Source organism: Alosa alosa, chromosome 16, assembly GCF_017589495.1.
Source record: "Alosa alosa isolate M-15738 ecotype Scorff River chromosome 16, AALO_Geno_1.1, whole genome shotgun sequence".
Lineage (NCBI taxonomy): Eukaryota > Metazoa > Chordata > Actinopteri > Clupeiformes > Clupeidae > Alosa > Alosa alosa.
Window position 1 is genome coordinate 26,743,517 of NC_063204.1, and position 22,744 is coordinate 26,766,260.

Here is a 22,744-nt window from a genome sequence, read left to right on the forward strand (position 1 = left end):
ACCCATTGAACCAACAAAGAAAAGGCAAAAATAGAGACTTTTGTGTAATTATTCCATATTTTGTGTAGTCATTCTATATCAGAACCCCTGACATACATTCCAAGTTGTCAGTATGCATTTTGGGTAACCAAAAGTCCTATGGGGAGTTTCCATAGGGCATTTTACAAAATGCATGAGCATACCTAGGTAAATAATGGTCTAAAGTACTCATATTTCATTCTATATTGATACTTTCAGATACAGATTCACAAGACCTGGTAGTGGGCCTGTTGTGTTTCCAAGACAAAATAAATGACCAAGAGGGCAGAATGTGGTCATTTCCAGAGATGTACAAAAACTATCATTCTACCCTTTGCCACTCTCTGACAGTTCATCACACAGTCGATAGGTACCAAAATAATCTACAAGGCCTCGGCTTTCAAAAGAGGTCAAGCAATTGAATATAAGTCAAAGTATGTGGAAACAGGGACTTTGTTAGTAGGCGGTGTGCAATTTTGAGCAAAAATGGGGGGGGGGGGTTGAGTGTAATGAGCTAGAACAGTGGACAACAATAAAGGAAGTAGTGCAACATGCAAGGTGCTGCAGCCTGTACATGACATCTTTGGACAGGCTCAACGTGTAAGTGCAAGCTTCGGTTTAGGACGAGTGACACTAAGGCAACATGGGGGTGTGGCAAATATGAGGCAACACATTGCCCAATAGGCAGCAAATGGTTATCAGCTGAGCAAGAACAGGAACCTGGATGAGAAGCAGTGGCCTCTTAAGCAATTTAAAGACAATAAGTGAACTGGCACCGTGTCAAGAAATAGAACAAGGAGATTGACTTGAAAAAGTTGTGTGCTCAATTTTGATTCTCTTTTCCAGGTTCACTGCTTGGGCTGTGTTAGTTGACTGGCGAGATCGAATACCTGAATTGTTGCACCATCTAGTGTTACCTTTGTGCCCTGACAGTTGATTTTATGTTGCCTAAAAGTGGTTCACACATCAACTCATAATGTACAATACAAACGGATATAAACAAGATGAAGTTATAATGAAGTTGTGGTAAAGTAACATATGTTTATTTGTCTTAGTTACAGCTTCTGAAAATAGAACATATAACTTCAAGGTGATACTGTATGCTGTCCCCTTGTGAAAAACAGTGTCTAATTTAAGCACACTGATAGTAGACAAACATTGTAAAATCTCATAATCTCGTATTTTCTCCAAATGGAAAAATAAATGCAGCAAGCATGATAATCCACATCTCACAATATCTCAGTTCATGAATCTTTAAACAGTCCCTCTAAACACAGCTAGAATTAAAAGAGACACAATAAAGTATAATTGTATAAAAATAGTATTGCATTAAAAATATAATCTCCATTACCCCTAAGATATACACGCAAGTTTTTACTTGAGCATTTTTGAACAATGTTTCTATCTAAAGAAGAGTCCCTGTAGTTTCCTAGGTTCCAATTGAAGCTTTAGCTTGACGCTCAGCAAACTCCCTCGTCTCAAAAAAACACTTGAAAAGATTCCACGAGTCCACTTCTTATGTTTGACTGTTTACTTAAAACTCTTAAAGCAACATCACAAAAATAAAGAAAGTTATCTATAAAATATAATAAATTAAATTAAATTCTACCGCAATAAAGTGTAATTCTTCTCACTGTGATAATTTTACATTACATTACACTTATGCATTTAGCAGACACTTTTATCCAGAGCGACATACAAAAATGGGGAATTACATTCGAGCTACAGTGCATATGAGACCTTAGGTAGGAATTAATACTGCATCAATCAATACTATTACTAGAGGATGAGAGTGCAGACGTTATGAATACCAGTCAAAGTGTAGTAGAAGGAGAAAGTGGTAGCATGATATGCTACATACTGTACAATAATTTGATAAAACTTAGTGCAAATCCCTGGGAGACAGTTGTCACATACATGTTGACGTTACTAAAGCTGACAAATTGAATTCATGTTTCCCTGACACAGGAGTCTAAGGATTCTGTGGCCTTCTCATCTGTACCGCTCTCTATCTGAGACATTAGCAAATGCTCAGCGTCATCCACCATTGCCACAGTGTTCTGATAGATGGAGCTATTGTTGTTCTGTTCCCCAATATTAAGGTAAATCTACAAGAAAAGAGGGAGGGGACAGAGACTGTGTCACAACAGGACTCAATGCATCAATGTACTGTATTGTCTCCAAGGTGAGTTGTTCTAAAGAAGCTGAAAGTAAAAACAGGAAGTGTGACTAGTCCAGCAAAAACTGAAGAACTGAAATAAGAGCACTCGGAATCCGCCTGACTGCTCAACTGCACTCATGTAGATTCAATTTCCAGTTGTACTGCCTCTCTGTACCACCTCTTTTTAGAATTGCAGGGTTTACTTAAAGGCAAGTGTACTTTTTATGTCTCATCAGTGGTCATACTCACTTAGTTATCTTAATCAGTCTTATTTCATATGTGTGTAGAAGGCATTCTGTATAGACGCAGTATGAGTAATAGCCCAAACCAAACTTTCTGCATTGTAGGACAATGAAGTGAATCATGAACCATGAATCTTCAATAGTCACCTTCTCTTCTATCTCAGCCAGCTCATTCTCCATAAAGACCACCAGTTTGGAGAAGCACGGTCTGTCCTGTGGCTCCAGGGCCCAACAGCGACGCATCATGCGATACCTGCACACAATACATGCACATCTATTCAACAGTGTGTTCAACTGACCATATATTCAACACTATTACCGTAACTTCCCAACTATTAGCCGCTGCTTATACATTGATTTAGCGAACTTTCTTTAGCTATGAGGTTAATACACGGGGGCAGTTAATATGGTATTAATATGGTTTTGTTTCTTTTAACTTGCATAAAACACTGTCCTGCAGCTTATACACAATGTGGCTAATACACAGGAAATGACTGTACATACACATCCATTCAATAAGCTAATACACTTATCCAGGGCAATATAATATAATATAATATAATATAATATAATATAATATATACTATTTTTTGGGCAGCAATATGGCACACGTGATCGTGGCGTATACATCCTTTACTAACCCCACTCTCACTAGCCATACTGCTTAAATGTTAGAACATCCACTGTAGAAAACACACCTAACACAATTGATAACTTCATCCCAAAATCCATCACTCAAACAGACTACTCATGGTTTTTGTATCACTTGCTTTTGAGTGTCATGTTGCCCAAACATATTCATCCCTTGTTGAATAATAGACATGTAAGTTTATTATAATGGACACTTACACTGACTCGCTGGCATAGTATGGCTGTTCCATTTGGAATCCCCTCTCTATCAAACTGTAGAAAGTGTTATCCACCTTCATACCAGGATAGGGTGTTACACCTTAGGAATTTAAGACAGAGAGAAAAGAGAGAAAAGGTAGGAAAGATAAGGGATTGTAATGCAGGTAAGTTTGAAAAAAAAAAAAACACCTTCATCCAGATAATCATGTGCTTTACAACCTGTGTGGTGTAACGGTGTCCATACCCAGAGAGAAGATCTCCCACAGCAGAATGCCGTAGGCCCACACGTCACTCTGCATGGTGTACATCCCCTTAAAGATGCTCTCGGGCGCCATCCACTTCACTGGAAGACGTGCCTACAACACATATATCACTCCTTCAAGATGGGGATACACACACAAAACACACAGCCACACAGCACTAATGGCCTCGATGGAGGTCCATGCCAACATGTCTTCTGTGTGCAAATACCTACATTGCCTCTCACAACGTAGTTGGAGTCATTGTCAATATCTCTGGCCAGGCCAAAGTCCCCAATCTTCACAAGACGGCCTCGTGTCAACAAGACATTTCTGGCTGCCAGGTCACGATGAATGCACTGCAGATCATGGGAGAGCAGTGGTTTGGCTTATCATAGATAGTTCAGCATGTACAGAGGAAGTATAAACATGGCCTCAACATACCACATATCCAACCATAATCCATTTTTAGTGTAAGTGAAAGTGTAACATTCAGTAAAGGTTACTAGCTTCTGTAATTTACAAGGTTGTGTATTCTGTGCATGCCCTAAAAGTAAGATATCCACCTATAATTCACAAGGGTTTGGGGCTACCAGCTATATGGATGTGAACGCATCGAGTTAGGTAGGGAGAGTTTGTTGCATGCACACTTTCATACCTAGCAAAATGTTTTGTACAAATTTTGTATGTCACACATACAGCAAATGCCATATAACATGTTTCCAATGGTGGCGCATCATCTGCGTAGCTTGTGTAGATTATGAGGGCTCTTCAATATGTGTGAGCTTTGTGTTTACAACTGCGTCTGCTAATCTTGCATAGACTACGAAACAGGTCACAAAGCAAAATTGTTCAGCTGCCCCTACGCAGACGTGAGTTGATGGTAAAGCACAGGCAACTATACGGGCCTTACATTCTTGGTGGACAGAAACTCCATTCCTTTGGCCACTTGGTAAGAGAAGCAGAGGAGGTCCCCATATGTAAGCACTTGTAGATCCTCTTCCTGAAGGTCATCAAGCATCTCTTCCATCTCTGTTCTTCCTCCAACACTTCCTAAATCTGCTGGACAGTTCACACAGTTGTCACCCTTCAATTTCAGCACGTAAAGGGAGCAGTTCTCAACTGAGAATTAGTCTGGACACCCTCAACTCACTTTTGATTTCCAAAGGCCATAAACAGCAGAGAAATTACACATCTTTATGGTAAACAATGGCTTGTTGTTTTCAATTGGCGTCATTTTTATACTGGTTAGTGCAGCCAATGGTTGTGGTAGGCCTATTAGCTGTCCTGCTCTGTCGGACATGGTATATAGCTGAACGGATGTAATGGATTTCTGGGTTTTTGGTTATTTGGAAATCAGCTTAAATGGGAGAGTTCCCAGACGAACGTGCAGAGCAAATTCAGATGCAACAGATTTGTGTGGGTTCACCCAGGCTAGGAGTTTGTACATTCATTGCTAAATATGGTTGTGCATGATTGTGCAGCTGAGGTTTTATTAATATTATTGTTATTAATTTAATATTATTCATATTATTTATTACATTTTACATGCATAATTGACCTCACTCTGGCCAACAACTTTAGGCATCTTTCAGTTGCATTGCTAGATTGCTAACAGGGGAGGGAGCATAATAAATGAGAGCAGTTGTGATTTCAAAACCATGTGCTTTTCTAATTCGTCAGTGCTCTATATCCATCTCCTTTCTATGGTCATTACAGCCTGTGTTGTCACACAAAATCCGCATACCTTCTGAAATGTCCATGGAGGTTGGGTTTTGACTGAGGAGAGCAACAAACTCCTGGTCCTTCACTGGGGACATGGGCACATACGGGCTAACAGGGTGCTGGTAGTCACTGCAGAAGTGAGACACTATTAGGGAAATCTAGAGCCTCAGTTCAACTTAAAAGGTCTTCTTATTTGGTAATATCACAACACTACTTTGTAAACAGAATAGAACAATAGCTTGCACAACCCATTGCTTTTTAATTATACGAATGAGCCAATAGAAAAATGCTGTTCATGTCTGCTTTTAAAAAATCTTCTGCATATATATTATGGATCATCATAACATGCAAGACAAACTAATACCTTAAGAGGCCTATGTATACTGATAATACATATCTGTATACCTTTGAAATACATAATTTATCATAATTTTAACATAATTTAATTGTAATGTAAAAAGTGACCACTTTTGCTAACCTGGTGCTTTGCTTTGGTTGGTAGTTATGGTACAGGCTGGTGAATCGATCCTTGGTGATTGCGTCGGCCAGACACTTATAGAAGCTCTCTCTGTTGTTCTTAAGGTAGTTCAGGAGGTCCCCATTACAGCAGTACTGAAAGATTAGGTAGGGGGGCCCTATGGATTGATCAGTTGTCTAATGTTATTCCTGGAGCACCTTCATTTATCATGTGCTGCTGACCTTCATTTACATACTAAAAAACTTGTCCCGTACAAGAAATCATATATTTTAGTCAAAAAATTAAAATGAAACATAGCCACTGGTCAGATGAAATAGCATCCATAATTGGCATTCATGTAACTCATATTCTAATCTTTATGCATATTCATATTCCAGTTACTATTCATATTGATTGTTTTATTCATAACCACATTCACACTTACTCCCATGTTTGTGATCATACCCACAAACATAACCGCATTGACATTCATTATTTGTTGGAGCATTTCACATCCATGGCTGTTTCTGGCTCTGTGCAGGATGGCCTATTAATTACCTGAATGTGTGCATGCTCCCAGCAGGTTAACGATGTTGGTATGGTGCCCAATATATGTTAACATCTTCAGTTCTGACATCAGAGCCTCCCGCTCCACTGTCTGATGTTTGTCTGTGCAATAAGGAGAACCACAAGCACATACAATCATAAATGGAGCATATATGTTTGATTTGATCTATACATGTGAACAATACAATCAGAACTGTAAGGATGTAGGCTATGTAAGCAGTGAAATGAGATTCAGTATGTTTCCTAATAAACCCTTATATGAAAAAATAAAGAAATGCCCACACACTGTTATATTATGCTCCCAGAGTGGTTTATTTAAGCTACAACGTTTTGACCAGAGGTCTTCGTCTGGTGACCGGTAGCTTAAAGGTGCTCTAAACGATGCTGGGTAACGTCACTTCTGTTGACTTGCAAAAAAAACAGAGAGCTAACTCGCTACTTCCTCCCCCTCCCTCCTGTGCTGCTCCCGTGCAATTGAAACTCTCCTAAACGCGCATCTCGTCTGTGATTTGCTGGAACAGTTTGTTATGTTTTTATGGGCTAGGTTTGCCCAGGTTGTTTTTGTTGCCGTTTTTGGAGCCTGGGCTGTCCACAGAGATCCAAATTTTTTTACAGTGTATTGAGGACACAGACAGCTAGCAGTTGGTTAGGTGATGTTTGCAGTAAGTGACATAAAATGTTTTAGCCTAAAAAACGTGTGGCTTCGCTTAGAGCACCTTTAAGCTACAACGTTTCAACCAGAGGTCTTCGTCTGGTGACCTCACCAGGTGACAGGTGACCTGACAAAGATCTCTGGTCGAAACGTTGTAGCTTAAATCAGTGGTTCTCAAAGTGGGGTCCGCGACCCATAGCCAGGGGGTCCGCAAAATAATTTGCTTGAAATTATAAAGTTGAGTTTTATCATTTTAAAACATATGATGTCTACAGATGATGCCCCTTTTCACCCACGAAACAAGCAAATTGTGTCTATTTGCTCCTACCCACATTTAACTTCACTTAGGTCATGAAGAACCATTCCTACTACTGCTTAACTTGGCTTATTTGTTAGCCAGCTAGCTGATAAATGTGTAGAAATGTTTGAGTCAGTCCATGTTGTCAAATGAGTTGCACATCTGCCAAAAAACATGGGATAGTGGACCTGGCCACAACTGCAGAGAATACCAATGGCATGCTTAATTGTTACGGTTATGAGGGGGTCCTCGGAAAATTTGGAGTCAACATTGAGAACCCCTGGCTTAAATAAACCACTCTGGGAGCATATTCTGCATATTCTGTATTTGTACTCTGCACAAAGACAATAAAGTTGAATCTAATCTAATCTACCGTAAAACTTAATCAATAATTAATCAAATAACTTAACAAATAATCGCCGAGTCCCTAAGAGACGCCTGTCTCTTTTAAACGCCTGGCGTGGCTACAGGTTTGGGTTAAAGGCCGGTCTCCAGTAGAGGCCTGGTCTGTTTTTTAGTTTCGGGTTGTATTTAATCTTCTAAAACCTGTCAGATCGTCTGTTTAAAGATTCGCAATGACACAAAACCATTACAGAAAAGAGGGTTCCAGCAGTGTGAATTAGATGTTGCACGTCGCTGCAAGCCGTCGCAAAGCATTCACCTTGTCTGGTCACAGTTGCAAGGTTTTAGAATGTTGCATCAAGTTGCTGCTCATCTCGAATCTTGGGTGTGATTTGGGCTTAAAGGAGAATTCCGGTGTGATATTGACCTAAAGTGTGTTGAAACATGATACCGAGTGTGAACGTATGTCTCATAGCCCACCTCGGCTTGTCCCCTGCACTCCAACTCTGGCGCTAGTTAGCCGATGCTACCAACAGCTTTTTCAATGGTGGTGCTTCAGCATCGGGCTAGCCATGCAAATAAATCACTGTTTTACACCATTTACGAGGCTCAATGTATCTCCACACTTCATTGGTAGACTTCCGAGGGCCCTGACATTTAAAACGAGACATTGAGAACTTTGAGAAAAGCACTGGTAGTTTACTTACAAGACGATTTATACAGGCAGTATCTTCACAAAGTTTAGCATTTGCAGCCATCTTGAATTTAGTCACGATAAGTCGAGCAAAGAGTAAGAATGAACAGGTATGATAAGGGATCAGATTCCAAAAATAATTCAGTGGAAATGCATGGATTCCAGTTGCTACTACTGGAAGAAACTGGTATCCATGCATTTCCACAGAATTATTTTTGGAATTTTTGGAGTGCAGGGGACAAGCCGAGATGGACATACGTTCACACTCGGTATCATGTTTCAACACACTTTAGGTCAATATCACACAGGAATTCTCCTTTAAGCACGTTTCACTTTTGCATAAATAATTCCTGAACGGTTTTGGTCAGGGCTGATAATGCAACTGTATTTGACAAAGGACCGATATAGGCTTGAATTTGCTAGGGACAAAATATGAGCTTTCAGTGTGATACGATCTCTTTGTAAATTACGTAATTAAAACGTGTTTCATCTGTTCTGGCTATCCCTGCTATTTGGATCTTACTGTATCTCACTCAACGAACAACATCTCAACACTAAATGAATTATGATCTGTAATTGTCATCAGATAGCCTAGTCATATAGGTAGACATTCAGTGTGTTCTTTGCAGAGGAAAAGTTTTGCAGAGGAAAAGTTTTGTGTAAAGGGAATTAAAGGCCTGTCTCATATAGACGCCTGTCTCTAATACTAGCTGGTGCAGTTTGGCGATTTGGGAAAATAAAAGCCTGGGCTATTATTTGGAGTTTTACGGTAATCTAGTATATGACAGTGTGCGGGTATTTCCTTATTTTTTCATATATTGGCTCAGCCTTACACCCAGCACCTGTTTCATTTTTTGTAGATGTGCATGCACTTTCATTCAATGACTCCTAATAAACCTTCACATTCAATGTGTGAAGATTTACTGATCAAAAAAGACAACAATGACACGCAAAGTTCCATGCAAGTTTAAAGATGATTGTGCTAAATTCTTCACAGGAGATACTAAGAACCTGCTATCAGGTGTCAAGGTATCACAAAATTGGGATGCTAAGAAATGCCTGTATGTGTACAAATGCCCTGTATTTATTGTAGACTGTCAGTGCATTTAGCTTCATGCGATGACTAAATGTAACACTTCCTGATTTCTTCTTAATTCTATTTTTTTTATCAAGTCCATTTCTGAAAAAAAGTTGACACCCTTACAAAATAATCTATTGGAAGTTCCCTTTTCTACTTAACTGAAATTTACATTTATATCACTTCAGGCCTCTTAAAAAAAAAAAAAACATCTATTCCGCATCATCTATGAGAACGACATCCACTACCAGCCTGATCCTGACCCTGAGGGGTTCATGACCTCTAGGTGGAGAAGTTAGCCAGAATGATCAGGCCTGAAAGTTTCCTCTGGGGAGATGTCCCACCTTTAAGCATTTTGACGGCCACCTGCATGGAAACCCCTGGCTTGGTAATCCCGTAGGCCGTAGCATGCACCACCATGCCAAAGGCTCCTGAACCCAGCTCTTTCCCTTCAGGAGTGTGAGAAAAAGATATATTAGCGCTGAACTTAGAAACAGAAAGTGTTTGTCGTCTTAAGATATCCAGGTAATAACAATGTTTACAATCACTGGACTATCAAACAGTACAGAAACATAATGAGTTTGAATATGCAGCAAGGTGCTATGCAACCTAAAGTGTACTTGGCAAAGTTGTGCACTTTAAATGAAACTAATTCATCTTTTGTTTCCCCCCAACTTTATAAATATATTTAAAAGTCCCTTAAGTTCATGCTTATCCTACACTTTCTAAAAAAGTACTTTGAATGCATAAAACTCAACAGTCTAAATATGCCTCGGTTGTGTACCTAGTTCAAGGTTTTCTCGAGGAAACTCCCATTTCAGATCATACTTGAAATCTTTGAAGTCGATGTAAATATAGTCATTGTCAGACGGACCAACCATCTGAATCATCTGCAGCTGGCTCTGGTACACTGGTTTCTGAAGGGAACCACCAGAGAGGTAAGGGGAATGTAGGAACAGTAGAGAAACAGGTGTGTTTTAAAGGTGTAGGTTTTTTGAACATTTTAAGTTCTGCAACAATTGAAGGTTCTAAAATTCTATGTTGAATTCAATGAACCCAGATATTCTTTAGAATGTTAATTTCCCAACATTCCCGTCACACCGGTGTGACGGTACTCCTTTAAGGGTTAAGGAAATCCTTTCGGGCCTACCTTTTTCTTGACAAAATACGAGAGTAATATGGTGACCAGGAGAACGATCACCACCAGCATAACGATAACACCCAACAGAAAAGTGGTGTTGGGGGCTGAAACAGAGTAGGAAACATACAAAGGATTTAAGAACAAAATGTAGAAATTACATGTAGCATTAACCGAGTCAGCGGATAAACAGAGAATTTCTATGCCCGGTCAAGTAGTTGAAATCTATGTGTGATCTGGAAACAGGGAAACATGTTATATAGAGTATCAACTGCATAGTTATGTAGATCGAGAGACGAGAGAGAGAAGTGGCAATACCAAGTGACATTTGCTTTCTTAAACAATTACTTTCAAATGGGAGTAACAAGTTTACGGAGCTCTATACTCTCTAACGCAAACATACTATACTGTAGTGTGTATGTACATCATTATTCCAGAATATTCCATCCATACATCCTTCAACATAGACACCATTACTGTCTGAAGTAAACTCACAGCTCTCTATGAGAATCTGGTCACTGCACTGTGCGCCGGCTCGGTTTCGAAAGCAGCAGAGCAGAAATTGGCCTCGCACATCCTCAGACGGGATGGAGCTCTCGATCCTCTTGTGACAGTACTGCCCTGAGCTGGACAGCTCAGGAGCCGTTTTAGAGGGCTTCTCTTTCCAGGACGAGGAGTTCTGGCAACTACAGATAAGCCAGAGGGATGAAACATAATGATGGTTTTTAATATAGCAAGGGCATGGCAGACTCATCTAAAGCTTTCTTTCATTGCTGTTATATTATATTTTTTATATTATATTATATTGTATATTAGATATTATATACACTCTGTAGCTCCCTTTCAATGCAATTTTAATATGATTTCCAAAACAGTATGTCCAGCACCTACACTTTGTAATGTGGACACCGCTCTGGCAATTCTTCAAATTACACTTTTAAACATATTCCATAAATGGGGTCATGCATGGACTTGTTGTATATTGAGATAAAAGACTTCAGAAATCCTCTATGTTCAACTCTCTGTGTTAAAAGTGTTGGTCTGAAGCTTCACAGTAGATCAGACAGAAAGAGAATGAAAGTATAAGTATAAGTATAAGTATAAGTATATATATTCTTTTGATCCCGTGAGGGAAATTTGGTCTCTGCATTTATCCCAATCCGTGAATTAGTGAAACACACACAGCACACAGTGTACACACAGTGAGGTGAAGCACACACTAATCCCGGCGCAGTGAGCTGCCTGCATCAACAGCGGCGCTCTGGGAGGGGTGAGGGGTTAGGTGCCTTGCTCAGGGGCACTTCTGTCGCGCCTACTGGTCAGTGTTCGAACCGGCAACCCTCCGGTTACAGGTCCGAAGTGCTAACCAGTAGGCCACGGCTGCCCCAAGTTAAACATACTCAGCTGTTAACTGGCATGATTTCCAAGTCAGGTTCCATGGATGTGTGCTGTTGGTCATGCAGGTAACTGTAGTGCCATTTTGACTGAGCTTCAAAGTTGGGCTGTCTGTTCGAAAAACCAGAAGAGACTCTAGGTTATTTTATTCCAAAACAAAGTTAGCCAGAAATTACAGCGCAAAGAAATGCACACATATAGATACCTCAAGGGGACATAGGCAAAGAGAGAGTGCTCTAGAATTTCAGAGATATGAGTAAAAGTAAATACATAGATAAATGGACATGTCTGGTGGGTTAAACTCCTAAAAAGAGAGTGTAGGAAGACCAAATGAAAATGACGCAAATACAAACTTCAGATCAACTATGAAATCCATGAAGAGATTTGACATATATACATCTGAAATATGCAAAGCAAGACAGTCTTTCCTCTCTAACACCATCAGTGGAAGTACAAATAACACTATTCTCAACCGCTGAGAAGTTAACAAATCCCTCCTCACAATTAGCATCTGAACTTCTCTCAAGTAATATATGCAATGAGTTTGCATCTAGGTAAAATTGCCAAAATCAAAGGTAGAATTGACAGGCTCAACATATCTTCTCAATTACAAACTCAACATCCGGAACTTCCAGCTACAACGGGAGGGAAACTTAAAGCGAGTTCAGCTTGATAGACTATGAAACACTTGAAAAATAGTACAGAATCTCAACTCCTCCACATGTGGCCACTCTGCCTACCAATTTCTTCAAAACTGTTTTTCACCTTATAATGGCAGATGTCCTTAACATTGTGAATGTATCATTGCTGTCTGGCACTTTTCCTAAGTCCCTGAAAACAGCTGTTGTAAAGCCCCTTCTCAAGAAGAATAACCTGGATGCCTCCATGCTAAACAATTACAGGCCCATATCCAATCTACCTTTTATTGGCAAATTATTGAAAAAGTAGTAAGTAGAAACAGCTCTTATAAAGGTTTTCAGTGACATATGCCTCAATACAGATGCAGGCAAAACATCAGTCCTGGTGCTACTGGACCTTAGTGCAGCATTGGCACTGTTGATCACAACATATTACTACACAGATTAGAACACTGGGTTGGATTTACAGGTAGCCTATCAACTGGCTCAAATCATATACAAGAAAAGAGCTTCTTTGTTGCCTTCGGCAACTGTACCTCAACACCAACATCCTTGACCTGTGGTGTTCCCCAGGTGTTGATCTTGGGACCACTATTATTCAACTTCTATATGCTCCCACTTAGACAAATCATCAAACATAATTTGATTTCATATCATAGCTATACAGATGACACCCAAATTTACTTAGCTCTGTTGCCAAATGACTATGGTAGTTTTTGGTAAAAAGGAAGAAAGACTTCGGGTTGCCACTCTCCTTGACACAAAAGGGCTCAAAGCAAAGGATACTGTTAAAAAATTCATGGTATATTAATTGACAGTGATATAAATTTCAACAGCCACATGAAAGCAATAACTAAATCAGCTTTTTACCACCTCAAAAACATTGCTAAACTTAGAGGGCTGATGTCAAAACATGATTTAGAAATACTAATTCATGCATTTAACTCCAGCAGGGTGGATTACTGCAATGGGCTTTTCACAGGCCTGTCTAAAAAGACTGTCAAACACAGCAGCTAGGGTTCTCATGAAAACTAATAGAACCGAGCACATTACTCTAATTCTTAACTCCCTGCACTGGCTTCCAGTAAGTCACAGAATTGACTCTAAAGCACTATGGCTTGTTCATAAATCAGTAAATGAAGCAGGACCTAAATACCTAACAGAAATGCTTCAGCAGCACACACCTTGATCTTTGAGGTCTCAGGAGAAAAACAAAAAGGCCCCTACTGTAGCCAGTTTTACATCTAAACTTAAGATGAAACTGTTCACAGATGCTTTCTGCTAACTGCACTGAGTTACAAATTCTGAATCTGTCTTTTACTTATTCTACCTTGTGTCGTTTATGTTGTCTTTTTAGTTATTCTTTATTTTTAAATGATTTTATCTTGTGTTTTATGTTTTCTTTTTTATTATGATCTTTTCCTTTTAAACTATTCTTTGACTATTGCCCTTCTATGCTTTTATTTGCTATTGCTGTTTGCTTTTGTTTATATAAAGCACACTGAATGACCTCTGTCTATGAAATGAGCTATAAACAGTAAATAGACTCGACTTGACTTTGTGTGCACCAGTAATTTTTTTGCCTAGATGCCCCCTTAGGGCCTTCGTATAGAGCCAATGGTACATGGAGTAACATTTTGAGCAATGTTTTCGAGCAAAGCTGAGCGATGTTGTTTGGGCACTCTCCCATTGGAGAACTATCTGAAGAACTTTAATCAGTGGGCATTCATCACAGTCATGCGATTGCCCCCATCTATAACATAGCTCAAAAAGTTGTCCCATGAGTTATCATTTGGTGTCCGGTAGCACTCAAAAAAGGAGTAAGAACCAAAGATTCTAAAACAGAGCTCCACTCTAGAATCTTTGGTAAGAACAAACACTTAACTGTCCTGCACCACTTACCTGTGACACACAAAGACACATTCTTGGTGACACTGGTGTCGCTATTCTCCAGCTGCAGCCGATACGCACCAGGTTCTTGACCACACAGTGTGTAGGTGCTAGAGTGAGCCAGAGAATGCCTGTTACACAAGCAACAGCAAATACGATGTGACTGGACTAATTTAAACTGAGCAAACCTTCTGGCGTTACTTACCTCACCCCTTCCCACACATGCTCTTTCCCCTGGCATTTAACTCTCTCTCCAGTTGGGGTAAACCAGTGACAATCAGCCAGTGGGAAGGAATGCACTGTGGTACTGAAGCAGAACCCAGACTTTTCACTGGCTTTGATATTGTTGACCTTGTTCAGCCCTGTAACGTTAATGAATCCTTTGCCTACGGTAACACAAGAGCAACAAGGTCAACATTCAATGATGGTGGTCATCCTCTGACCATAACAGAAGAGATACTGGAGACATGAGTGCAAAATCAGAAAAAAATAGAGATGGACCTTACCCAAAACGTTAATCGTAGTTGACTTGATTCGATTTCGATCTTTGCAGCTGAATTCAGCACTGGTGACTAAATCACTGCTGTTCAGAAAGAGGTATTTAGACCTCTCTCCAGATAGGAGTAAAACTTGGTGAGCCTAAATACAAAAAACATTTAGAGATGGTGGAAAATGTACAGTAGCAATGCTTCACAGCAATGATGTCACTGCTAGTGTTTTATCACTTGCCACACACCTCTACGCCATTGAAGAGCCAGTCAGACGACGAACTGGTAGATGTGCAGCTCAGCAGAAGAGTCTGGCCACGAATCACCACAACAGGAGGACTAGAGTCTGAGCGGTCCAGATCTGAGGCAGGAAAAAAGATGTCCTTCAAATAACCAGAAGAGCAAATCCTCTCATCTTCTTCTTATCCCTCCTTCAAACCTTGCAACTCTGGGCTCCGTGTCCAGATTGCAGCTGTCTCCAGCCATCATTAACATCAACATAGTTTCATGATGTATGCTATTCTGTCCATTTGTCTGGCTTGTTCTTTGTTTATGGTTATGGTAATTAGGGGTCCAAGCAGTGAAGCTGTGTAGCAACAGGTTGGCTTTTTCCGATTTTTGATTCATTGCTTTGATTCAAAGTTGCACTTCAATCAACTTTTGGAGCATGGCCTGTAATGATTCTATTGCATTTATCATAATCTTGTAAAGGTCCCATCCTATTCAAACTTGGTACACACAATCATACGACATTTTTTGGACGCACACTGAATTTCATGAAATTCCATCCATAGGGGGCGCTACAGCCCCCACCTTCAACCTGCTGAAGGACACTTTGTTTGGACCCCTATAATTACCACTTGCGGTTATATTTAAATTTAACAGTACAGTTAATGTTGGTACTGTAGGCCAACATTAAGCAAAATAGTAATTGCAACAATAATGTCAATAATGCAAAATAGTAATAATAACAATAATGTCAAAACAATATCAAATATCAATAATGAAACTAAACAAATACCATAAATATACAAACCATAACTCTAAGAATTAATTAATTAAGTAAATGTTTATATGTGAAATATTTTACCATAGTCGTAGAGTAAAGAACATTCTTCTCCTAGTGGGTTCGAAGCACAACACATCACAGTTTTCTGTCCGTAGCTATCAAGCTTGCTCTCCACACTGGCTGCTTTAGCCGTAGTTCTTCCCTCGGAAATTACACTGTGTTTTTTAAGCATACATACATTACATCAGTTTCATGATACTATCTATAAAGTTTTTAGAGTGATAATTAATTTATAACTGAATTATATATTTCTTGCCCATGGGGCCAAAAAAAGTTTGCTTAGTCTACAGCAGCCTTATGCTTCCAGTGACCACAATCAGAACTCTTACCTGGACTTGTTGACATCTTTGTACCATTTTATTTTTGGGACAGGACTTCCTTCTGACTTACACACAATGTCTGGAGCATAGCCTTTCTCCAACTCAAGAATACTCAAGTGAGGTTTGGAAGGCCTTTCTGGACATCATAAAGTAAACACATAGTCACTGACACTGAGTGAACGCATTACTTCATTACATTTAATTTGTTAGGGATCCAATTTTGTGATACAATCACATTGTAATGAAAATTCACAAATAAACACATAGGATAACAGAACAGAACACAATACTACTTATCGGCATGACTAGAAGGTAGAGACAAAACGACAACTTTAAAACTCAAGAGAAGGGAGAGGCTACAACTCACTGGTTGGTTTGACACAGAGTTTAATTCTCAGCAAAATGTTTCCACTGTCGTTTCTGCAATGGATGGTGGCCAATCCAATATGTCTGTCAGTGGCTTGAAAAAGAAACACAAAGGCCCCCTCCCTGTAGGTACAAACATGGCACAAACAACATCCATAGACACGTCATCACATGAACATATTTCAATGACTTAAAAGTATGCTTGATATGAGGGGGTGATGGAAACAGAATACATATATTCGACATTTACAGCTTTACACAAATGGCCTTAGTTTGACTTCTGTGATCGAATAATTAATCCTAGAAATGCACAGAAGACTGAAATATCTAGACAAAGGGATGAATAGTGTTCTAGATTAAATGTTAAAATATCCAAATCATGTGCATTGTGTCAGTGGGTTCATAGCAAGTATTTCAATGGGTTGGTTATTATGTGATAGTCATATTTAGTGACAGATAAAGTATTTAAGTTTAAGTGCATCCCAATACATTACTCTTCGATGGCAGACATGTGACTGAGGCTGTTTCTAGCATGAAGGGGTTTATGCATGTCAATTGCGTGTGTTGGTTATATAGGTCTAAACAGGTTTGAAAAGAGGGTATTTTCAAGTGTGGTGATACTCACTACAAATTTTACATCTTTTTCCTACACTAATTCTGAAAATGGTCTCTGACCGATTGTCTATAGGATTTCCATTGACCTGGACAACTGAATTAACAACAAATTAAACATAAGAGACTGGCAGAGATTTTTCAACATTACTACATTAATACAATACTTTCCGAATGAATTATGCCCACACTAATATGAGTGTAGTGAGATAGAGAGCCACCATAACTGTGAAAAAGTTTAAAGTACAATTACACTACTTAATGGCGCCGGTACCAGCAAACCATTTACAATCACGAATCCAAGAATCAAGGTCAGGGTACGGAACAAGGTCAAGAATCATTAAACTTAGCAGTGTAATCAGATATTTAGGACAAGGCTCAGTATGTGCAGATGAAGCGATATACCTCAAGATGTGACAGGAAATGGAGCCCTTATAAAGCCTGTGGCTAATCAGTTAATAGTTACAGGTGCTTATATTAGAACTCCTGTGAAGAAATGGAGTGGACTTTTTTTGTCCGGGTATCAGCAAGCATAGAATGCCTCAGTCATTATGCTAGTGATTTCAAATATTGGTCAGGGCTGTGCAATATTGTATGACATTTCAGAATTATTATAAGTAGTTCAGACAATATTGCCCGAAACATCTAAGGACTTCTGGACATTGTTACGGGCAAATGCGAAGATGAGATAAAAGGATAGTCTCGTGCCAAATTCCCGTCTTACACTTCAGAGCATTTTTTGATAAAACATCACAACACATACATTCACATTCCAGAAGATATAACTTAAATGACTAAAGTATAAAAGCTTTTATGTCGATAATCTTTTTTTAAGAATCTGATTGAGAATTTCACACACACACACACACACAAAGGCTACCTATGCTTCCCAGTTACAGCTGGTTTGGAGGTGTCATCCTTGCTCTCCCAGTGCCAGGAGAGGGCATGTTTAGATATGTTCTGTAAGGACACCTTAATGGTCTGTCCAGCAGACACTTCCAAAGTAATGTTTCCAGAGTCCTGCAGCTGACCCTGAGGCAAATTGCAAGGGACCACCTGCAACTCAGAAGATGAACAATGGCAGATAAAAATAATATCAAGTTCATATATCGATGAAAGAGCAGCAACAGACTCACAAGGATCTCAAGGTGTATTTTCGGTCAGGTCATTGGAGGCTATAGAGTTCTGTCAGGTGGAATGCTAATAATTTCCACAAAAAAAAATCATCAAACTACAATTGTGTTTGTAGCCTAGCTTATGTTTATCAGTTTATCAGAGCTGTTGGGAAAACGTTACGAACTTTAGCCTGGGTGAACCTATAACGAACCTGTTAGCAAATGTGTAGCAAACAGATTTTTCAGGATAATTAGCCAGACCAATTTTGGACCGATGTGCGTTTGGACGCCGGATCAGGTCCATTATGCAGATCCGTGCCGGACGTTATGGTAGGTGTGGCCCAGTTCCGTCCCAGTGTATGTTTGCTATCTGGGAAGTAACATGCAACTTTACCTTTACCTGTTATTGCATGTAAATCATTAGGAATGTACGTAGGCTTATTATTGCAGACAAAGTTTAACAAGTAGCATAACAAGAATGGGTGTTTCAATCTAACCCCCTTGACGACGATGACGAAGCTAGCGGTAACATAACGTTATGATTTCTTAGCCTACTTTGTTGGCCTAATTACCGTTAACGTCAGTGTTGGTGGTTTGTCAAAAACATTTGCTGTAACGTTAGCTATACTTGCATAATTATGTGGTTTTCAAAGAAAAGTGTGATCTAATCATTTTAGAAATAGCTTAACAGTTAACCAGTATTGCATGACTTAGAATATAGCGATTGGTAATTGGGCATTTCATCGTTATCTATCAAACTTCAGGCACTAGGCAGGCAGGACTGAGACTGTATGCCTTAAGAGTGTGTGTGTGTGTGAGAGAGAGAGAGATAGTAGCAGGGTGGGTCCTGTCCTGGTCATGTAAAGCTCATCAAAATCTGTAATTTAAGGTCGTTCTGTATTTTGTATTGAGGGGTTGTTTATGATCATGTAATCATTTTGAACACATATACTTCCATTAACCTAACGTTACTGTGACTTTTTTTAAATGTACACCTCAGAATCCAGGCCACACTGACCAGATACCTGCACTCCTTTGGATGAAGAAGGCTACCCGTGTATACATGTGTGAACCATTTCTTGTGTTGGAAAAACAGGAGACCTGAAGAGCTCTTGGTAAGTTGTACATTGATTTAATAGAATAAGTAATACGTTTTTGTTTAGATGAGCCAAATCATAGGAATCAGCTTTCATCTAGGCCTGTGTTTTGTGATGTGTCATTTTTAGATGCTTTTGGTTTGCCTCATCCATTATGTCAGCAAAGAACAGGAGTGGGCAGGAAACATGCGCTGTTGAAAACATGGCCAACCAACTGGAGCACCCACAAGGCTCTTGTGAAGGAAGTCCACAAGCCTTTGTGCTTCAGGTCTGTATGTGTTGACAAATACGTCTTGCTCTTGGTGATTGTCATTGGTAATAGCATTTAACAATCACACAATGTCAATGTTGCCCAAAATAACTAGCAGGGAGGTGTTACCAAGACAGCTGCATAGTGGCAAGACTGGGCTTTAGTAATATTTTGTCAGACAGTAAAGGATAAATAGTTTAATGATTTTTTTCTTTTCTTTTGAAATGACATGCTGTCCATGCATCTCAAATTGAAGGATGGATGGAAAGAACTCTTTGATCAACCCCCACAGAGAGCTGAGATGGCTATCTGTAAGTATATTTGAGTGGACAAACAGAACTTCTCTGACAGATGACATGTTGAAATCTTGCTTTAGACCTCATAATGATCTTATAATATTCTTTTATACCTAAATGCAGTTTGGAGACACCCCCGGCTGGTAGTGCTGCTGAAACTGGTGGAGGCAACAATGAAGCGGCAACAGAAAGAGAAGGCAGGTGGCAAAGGTTGCTGCTATTGAAAAATACTTTGAGAGTGAGTGTGTGTGCATGTATGTAGCTGGGTAGGTCATGGTACATGGTACAAAAATACAGAATTTAAAGCACTAGCACAACACTTAACTCACAACTCTAGCGACTGACAATGGAATTACTCTTTAAGAGTGAGGGAGAGAGATAGAATATTTCTGTAAATGTTTAATGTTAATTTAGAATAATTTATTTCTTTGAATCATTATACAGTTTTAAAATGTTTAATTGTTTGTGTTTTTGTATATGAAAGATGTCGATTGTTGTAGATAAAAGTAGCTTGTATATTTTAACTTGTTTAATTTCTAAAGTGTATATATGTAAAAGCTTGTATAATTTTTAAATGTTTGTTTTATTTGCAAGGTTGTGTTTGTCAAACTTGTTAATAAAAGAAGCTTGTGCTTTTAATTACTAGTTCTGGATTTGTGTTTATTTTCAAGTACTTTTGGTAGTTAATGGGCCGCATGTGGCCCGGGGACCCAGCCGACATTCAGCCAACACTCAGTCAGATCAGTTTTATAGTGTGTGGGCCAGTACAGGCCCATAGGCCCAGCCGACACTCAGCCAACACTCAGTTATATAGTGTGTGGGCCAGACCTGGGCCAACAGAATGCATGACAGTCATTTCACAGTGTGTGGGCCACACCTGGGCCAAAAGAAACAATAAGAGTCATTTCACAGTGTGTGGGTCACACCTGGGCCAACAGAATGCATGACAGTCATTTCACAGTGTGTGGGCCACACCTGGGCCAACAGAAACAATGAGAGTCATTTTGCAGTGTGTGGGCCACATCTGGGCCAGAGGAAATTCTTTGTGTCAGTTATCAGTAACTGGGCCATTGTTGGGCCGGTGGCCCAGCCAGAACTGGGCCAACACTCACAAAACCATGAGGCAAGGTAGTGGGCCAGAGGTGGGCCGGTCAAATTTTGCTATCTGGGCATTCTCATAATCATGTAGCCTATGGCTCTACCCACTTTTCATCTCCATATTTGGTGAACGTTTGATATCATAACGTCAAGACAAGGAATTGTCTTATACCCCAGACTGCCAGCTACGATGAGCCTAGGTGAGCGCGTCGCAACTCCAATACTTTCTCCAAATGTCATTCCAACTTTGGAAATAGGCTAATCTCCGACCATGAAATCGCTTCAAACTTGTAGTGTACGGCCGGCAGAAGTTCGCGGTTGGTCTGTTAAAATGGGAGCACAACGACGCACTGCGATACTACGCTGGCAAGGTGGCAAGGAACATAAACCACATATTTTCAATTTCAAAAATGCAGTAGGGCTATATATATATATATAAGATATAAAAACTAGATATATATAAGATAAAAACGATAGGATAAAAAACGATCATCGCCATTCAAAACATTCATAGATTATTTTGACTAGTTTATTTAGATAGACTAGGCCTGGCAAAATAATAATTTATTGTCAATGGTATTGTGGGCGATTCAATATTGTAAATATTGGCTATACAGGCTAACAGAACAAAAAGTGAGATGAGACCCAGGCTACTTCAAGACAGTCACTGTCATTTCTAAAGATAATCTTTCTTAAACATTTCTGTTCTCGTGAAACATTCTATTGACAGCCAAAAAGCAACGACACTTGCTGTGAAGCCTCGGCTATGTTGGCCAAGACCTTGAGGAGATTCTGATCTACCTTCTCATCAATGGCACAAGAAAACTTGGGAGCTCCTTCTCCATGTTCTGGCTGCTGGTGTTTGCTATTTACAGTGGGTTGCTGTACCACCACTAAGAAAAGTAAAAACACAGAATTACTAGGCTATAGGTCTACGTCGCTTTCACTAGCATCTAATGCACTTGTCTATAATTTCAACTTGTTCTGACATTCTAGAGCGCTGTATGCACTTGTCTACAATTCCAATTTGACCATTGCATTCTAAATGGCCATGTAATCCTACAAAAATCTTAGAACCTGAGGGACATGAATTCTTTGAATATTATGTCACAGGAGAATTGTTGTATTTAGGAATGTTTTCAGAAATGTCTAGTGTTCAGCCAACCCCTGATTTCCATAGCCTACCATAATGAAATAGCTTTTAAAATTAAAATGATAAAATGACCTACAACTGTACTAATGCAACAATAGATAAATACCTACATTGTGCTGATGTATAATTTATAATTCACTTACCAACTATAAGGCATGTCACGTAAATTGATTGCATTGTTGTGTGAGCAGTTAAAACTTGTCACTACTGCGCAGGCAATGGGGGAAACAAGTTAAAATACGCCTCGTGACGTCATGGGTGTAGCTGGGACTGAAGGCATGCTATAGGTTACTAAAGTCTTCATAGCAGATAGACTAAACAGGGCAGAATGCTTAATTGCTTGGCTTGTAGCCTAATGGTCATCCTGATCATATCAAGTCTATAATCATTTAGACCTATTTACATGTCTGAAAATAAAAACTTTTTGTTCATCATATGTTGAAAGGTCACTGGTATGTGAGTGCATCAACCAAATTGCAGTTTTTGACATCACATGA

The 22,744-nt window shown here is 39.5% G+C and overlaps 1 protein-coding gene and 1 long non-coding RNA gene across 4 annotated transcripts; one reads left to right on the forward strand and one right to left on the reverse strand.

Moving 5' to 3' along the window:
- Window positions 1-1,025: 1,025 nt before the first annotated feature.
- flt3 (fms related receptor tyrosine kinase 3) lies at window positions 1,026-22,664 on the reverse strand. 2 transcript variants are annotated; one of them, XM_048267146.1, is made up of 24 exons: window positions 22,391-22,664; window positions 21,896-21,987; window positions 18,119-18,294; window positions 16,628-16,749; window positions 16,270-16,396; window positions 15,962-16,095; window positions 15,120-15,232; window positions 14,890-15,022; window positions 14,589-14,769; window positions 14,396-14,493; window positions 11,861-11,966; window positions 10,956-11,146; window positions 10,473-10,567; window positions 10,107-10,239; window positions 9,667-9,771; window positions 6,250-6,360; window positions 5,713-5,869; window positions 5,257-5,363; window positions 4,423-4,568; window positions 3,746-3,868; window positions 3,515-3,626; window positions 3,271-3,370; window positions 2,569-2,674; window positions 1,026-2,126 (listed from the first exon to the last, which is right to left on the reverse strand). In XM_048267146.1, the coding sequence occupies exons 1-24, from the start codon at window positions 22,422-22,424 to the stop codon at window positions 1,968-1,970; spliced, it is 2,961 nt and encodes a 986-aa protein (XP_048123103.1). In that variant the 5' UTR covers window positions 22,425-22,664; the 3' UTR covers window positions 1,026-1,967. The 2 variants fall into 2 exon arrangements, with proteins under 2 accessions (XP_048123103.1, XP_048123102.1); XM_048267145.1 differs by having other exon boundaries at window positions 4,423-4,571.
- LOC125309994 lies at window positions 18,796-20,322 on the forward strand. 2 transcript variants are annotated; one of them, XR_007196221.1, is made up of 4 exons: window positions 18,796-19,468; window positions 19,580-19,718; window positions 19,957-20,011; window positions 20,120-20,322. It is a non-coding gene; the product is annotated as an uncharacterized LOC125309994 (long non-coding RNA). The 2 variants fall into 2 exon arrangements; XR_007196222.1 differs by lacking the exon at window positions 19,957-20,011 and having other exon boundaries at window positions 18,797-19,468.
- Window positions 22,665-22,744: the final 80 nt, after the last annotated feature.

Excerpts from the sequence above, each read along its gene's own strand:
- flt3 (XM_048267145.1), bottom strand. The coding sequence starts at position 22,424 with ATGCAATCAATTTACGTGACATGCCTTATAGTTG. Across the intron at positions 11,147-11,860 it reads TCATGCCAGTTAACAGCTGA|TTGCCAGAACTCCTCGTCCT; the intron begins GTATGTTTAACT and ends GCTTATCTGTAG. Across the intron at positions 3,627-3,745 it reads ACTACGTTGTGAGAGGCAAT|GCACGTCTTCCAGTGAAGTG; the intron begins GTAGGTATTTGC and ends TATGTGTTGTAG.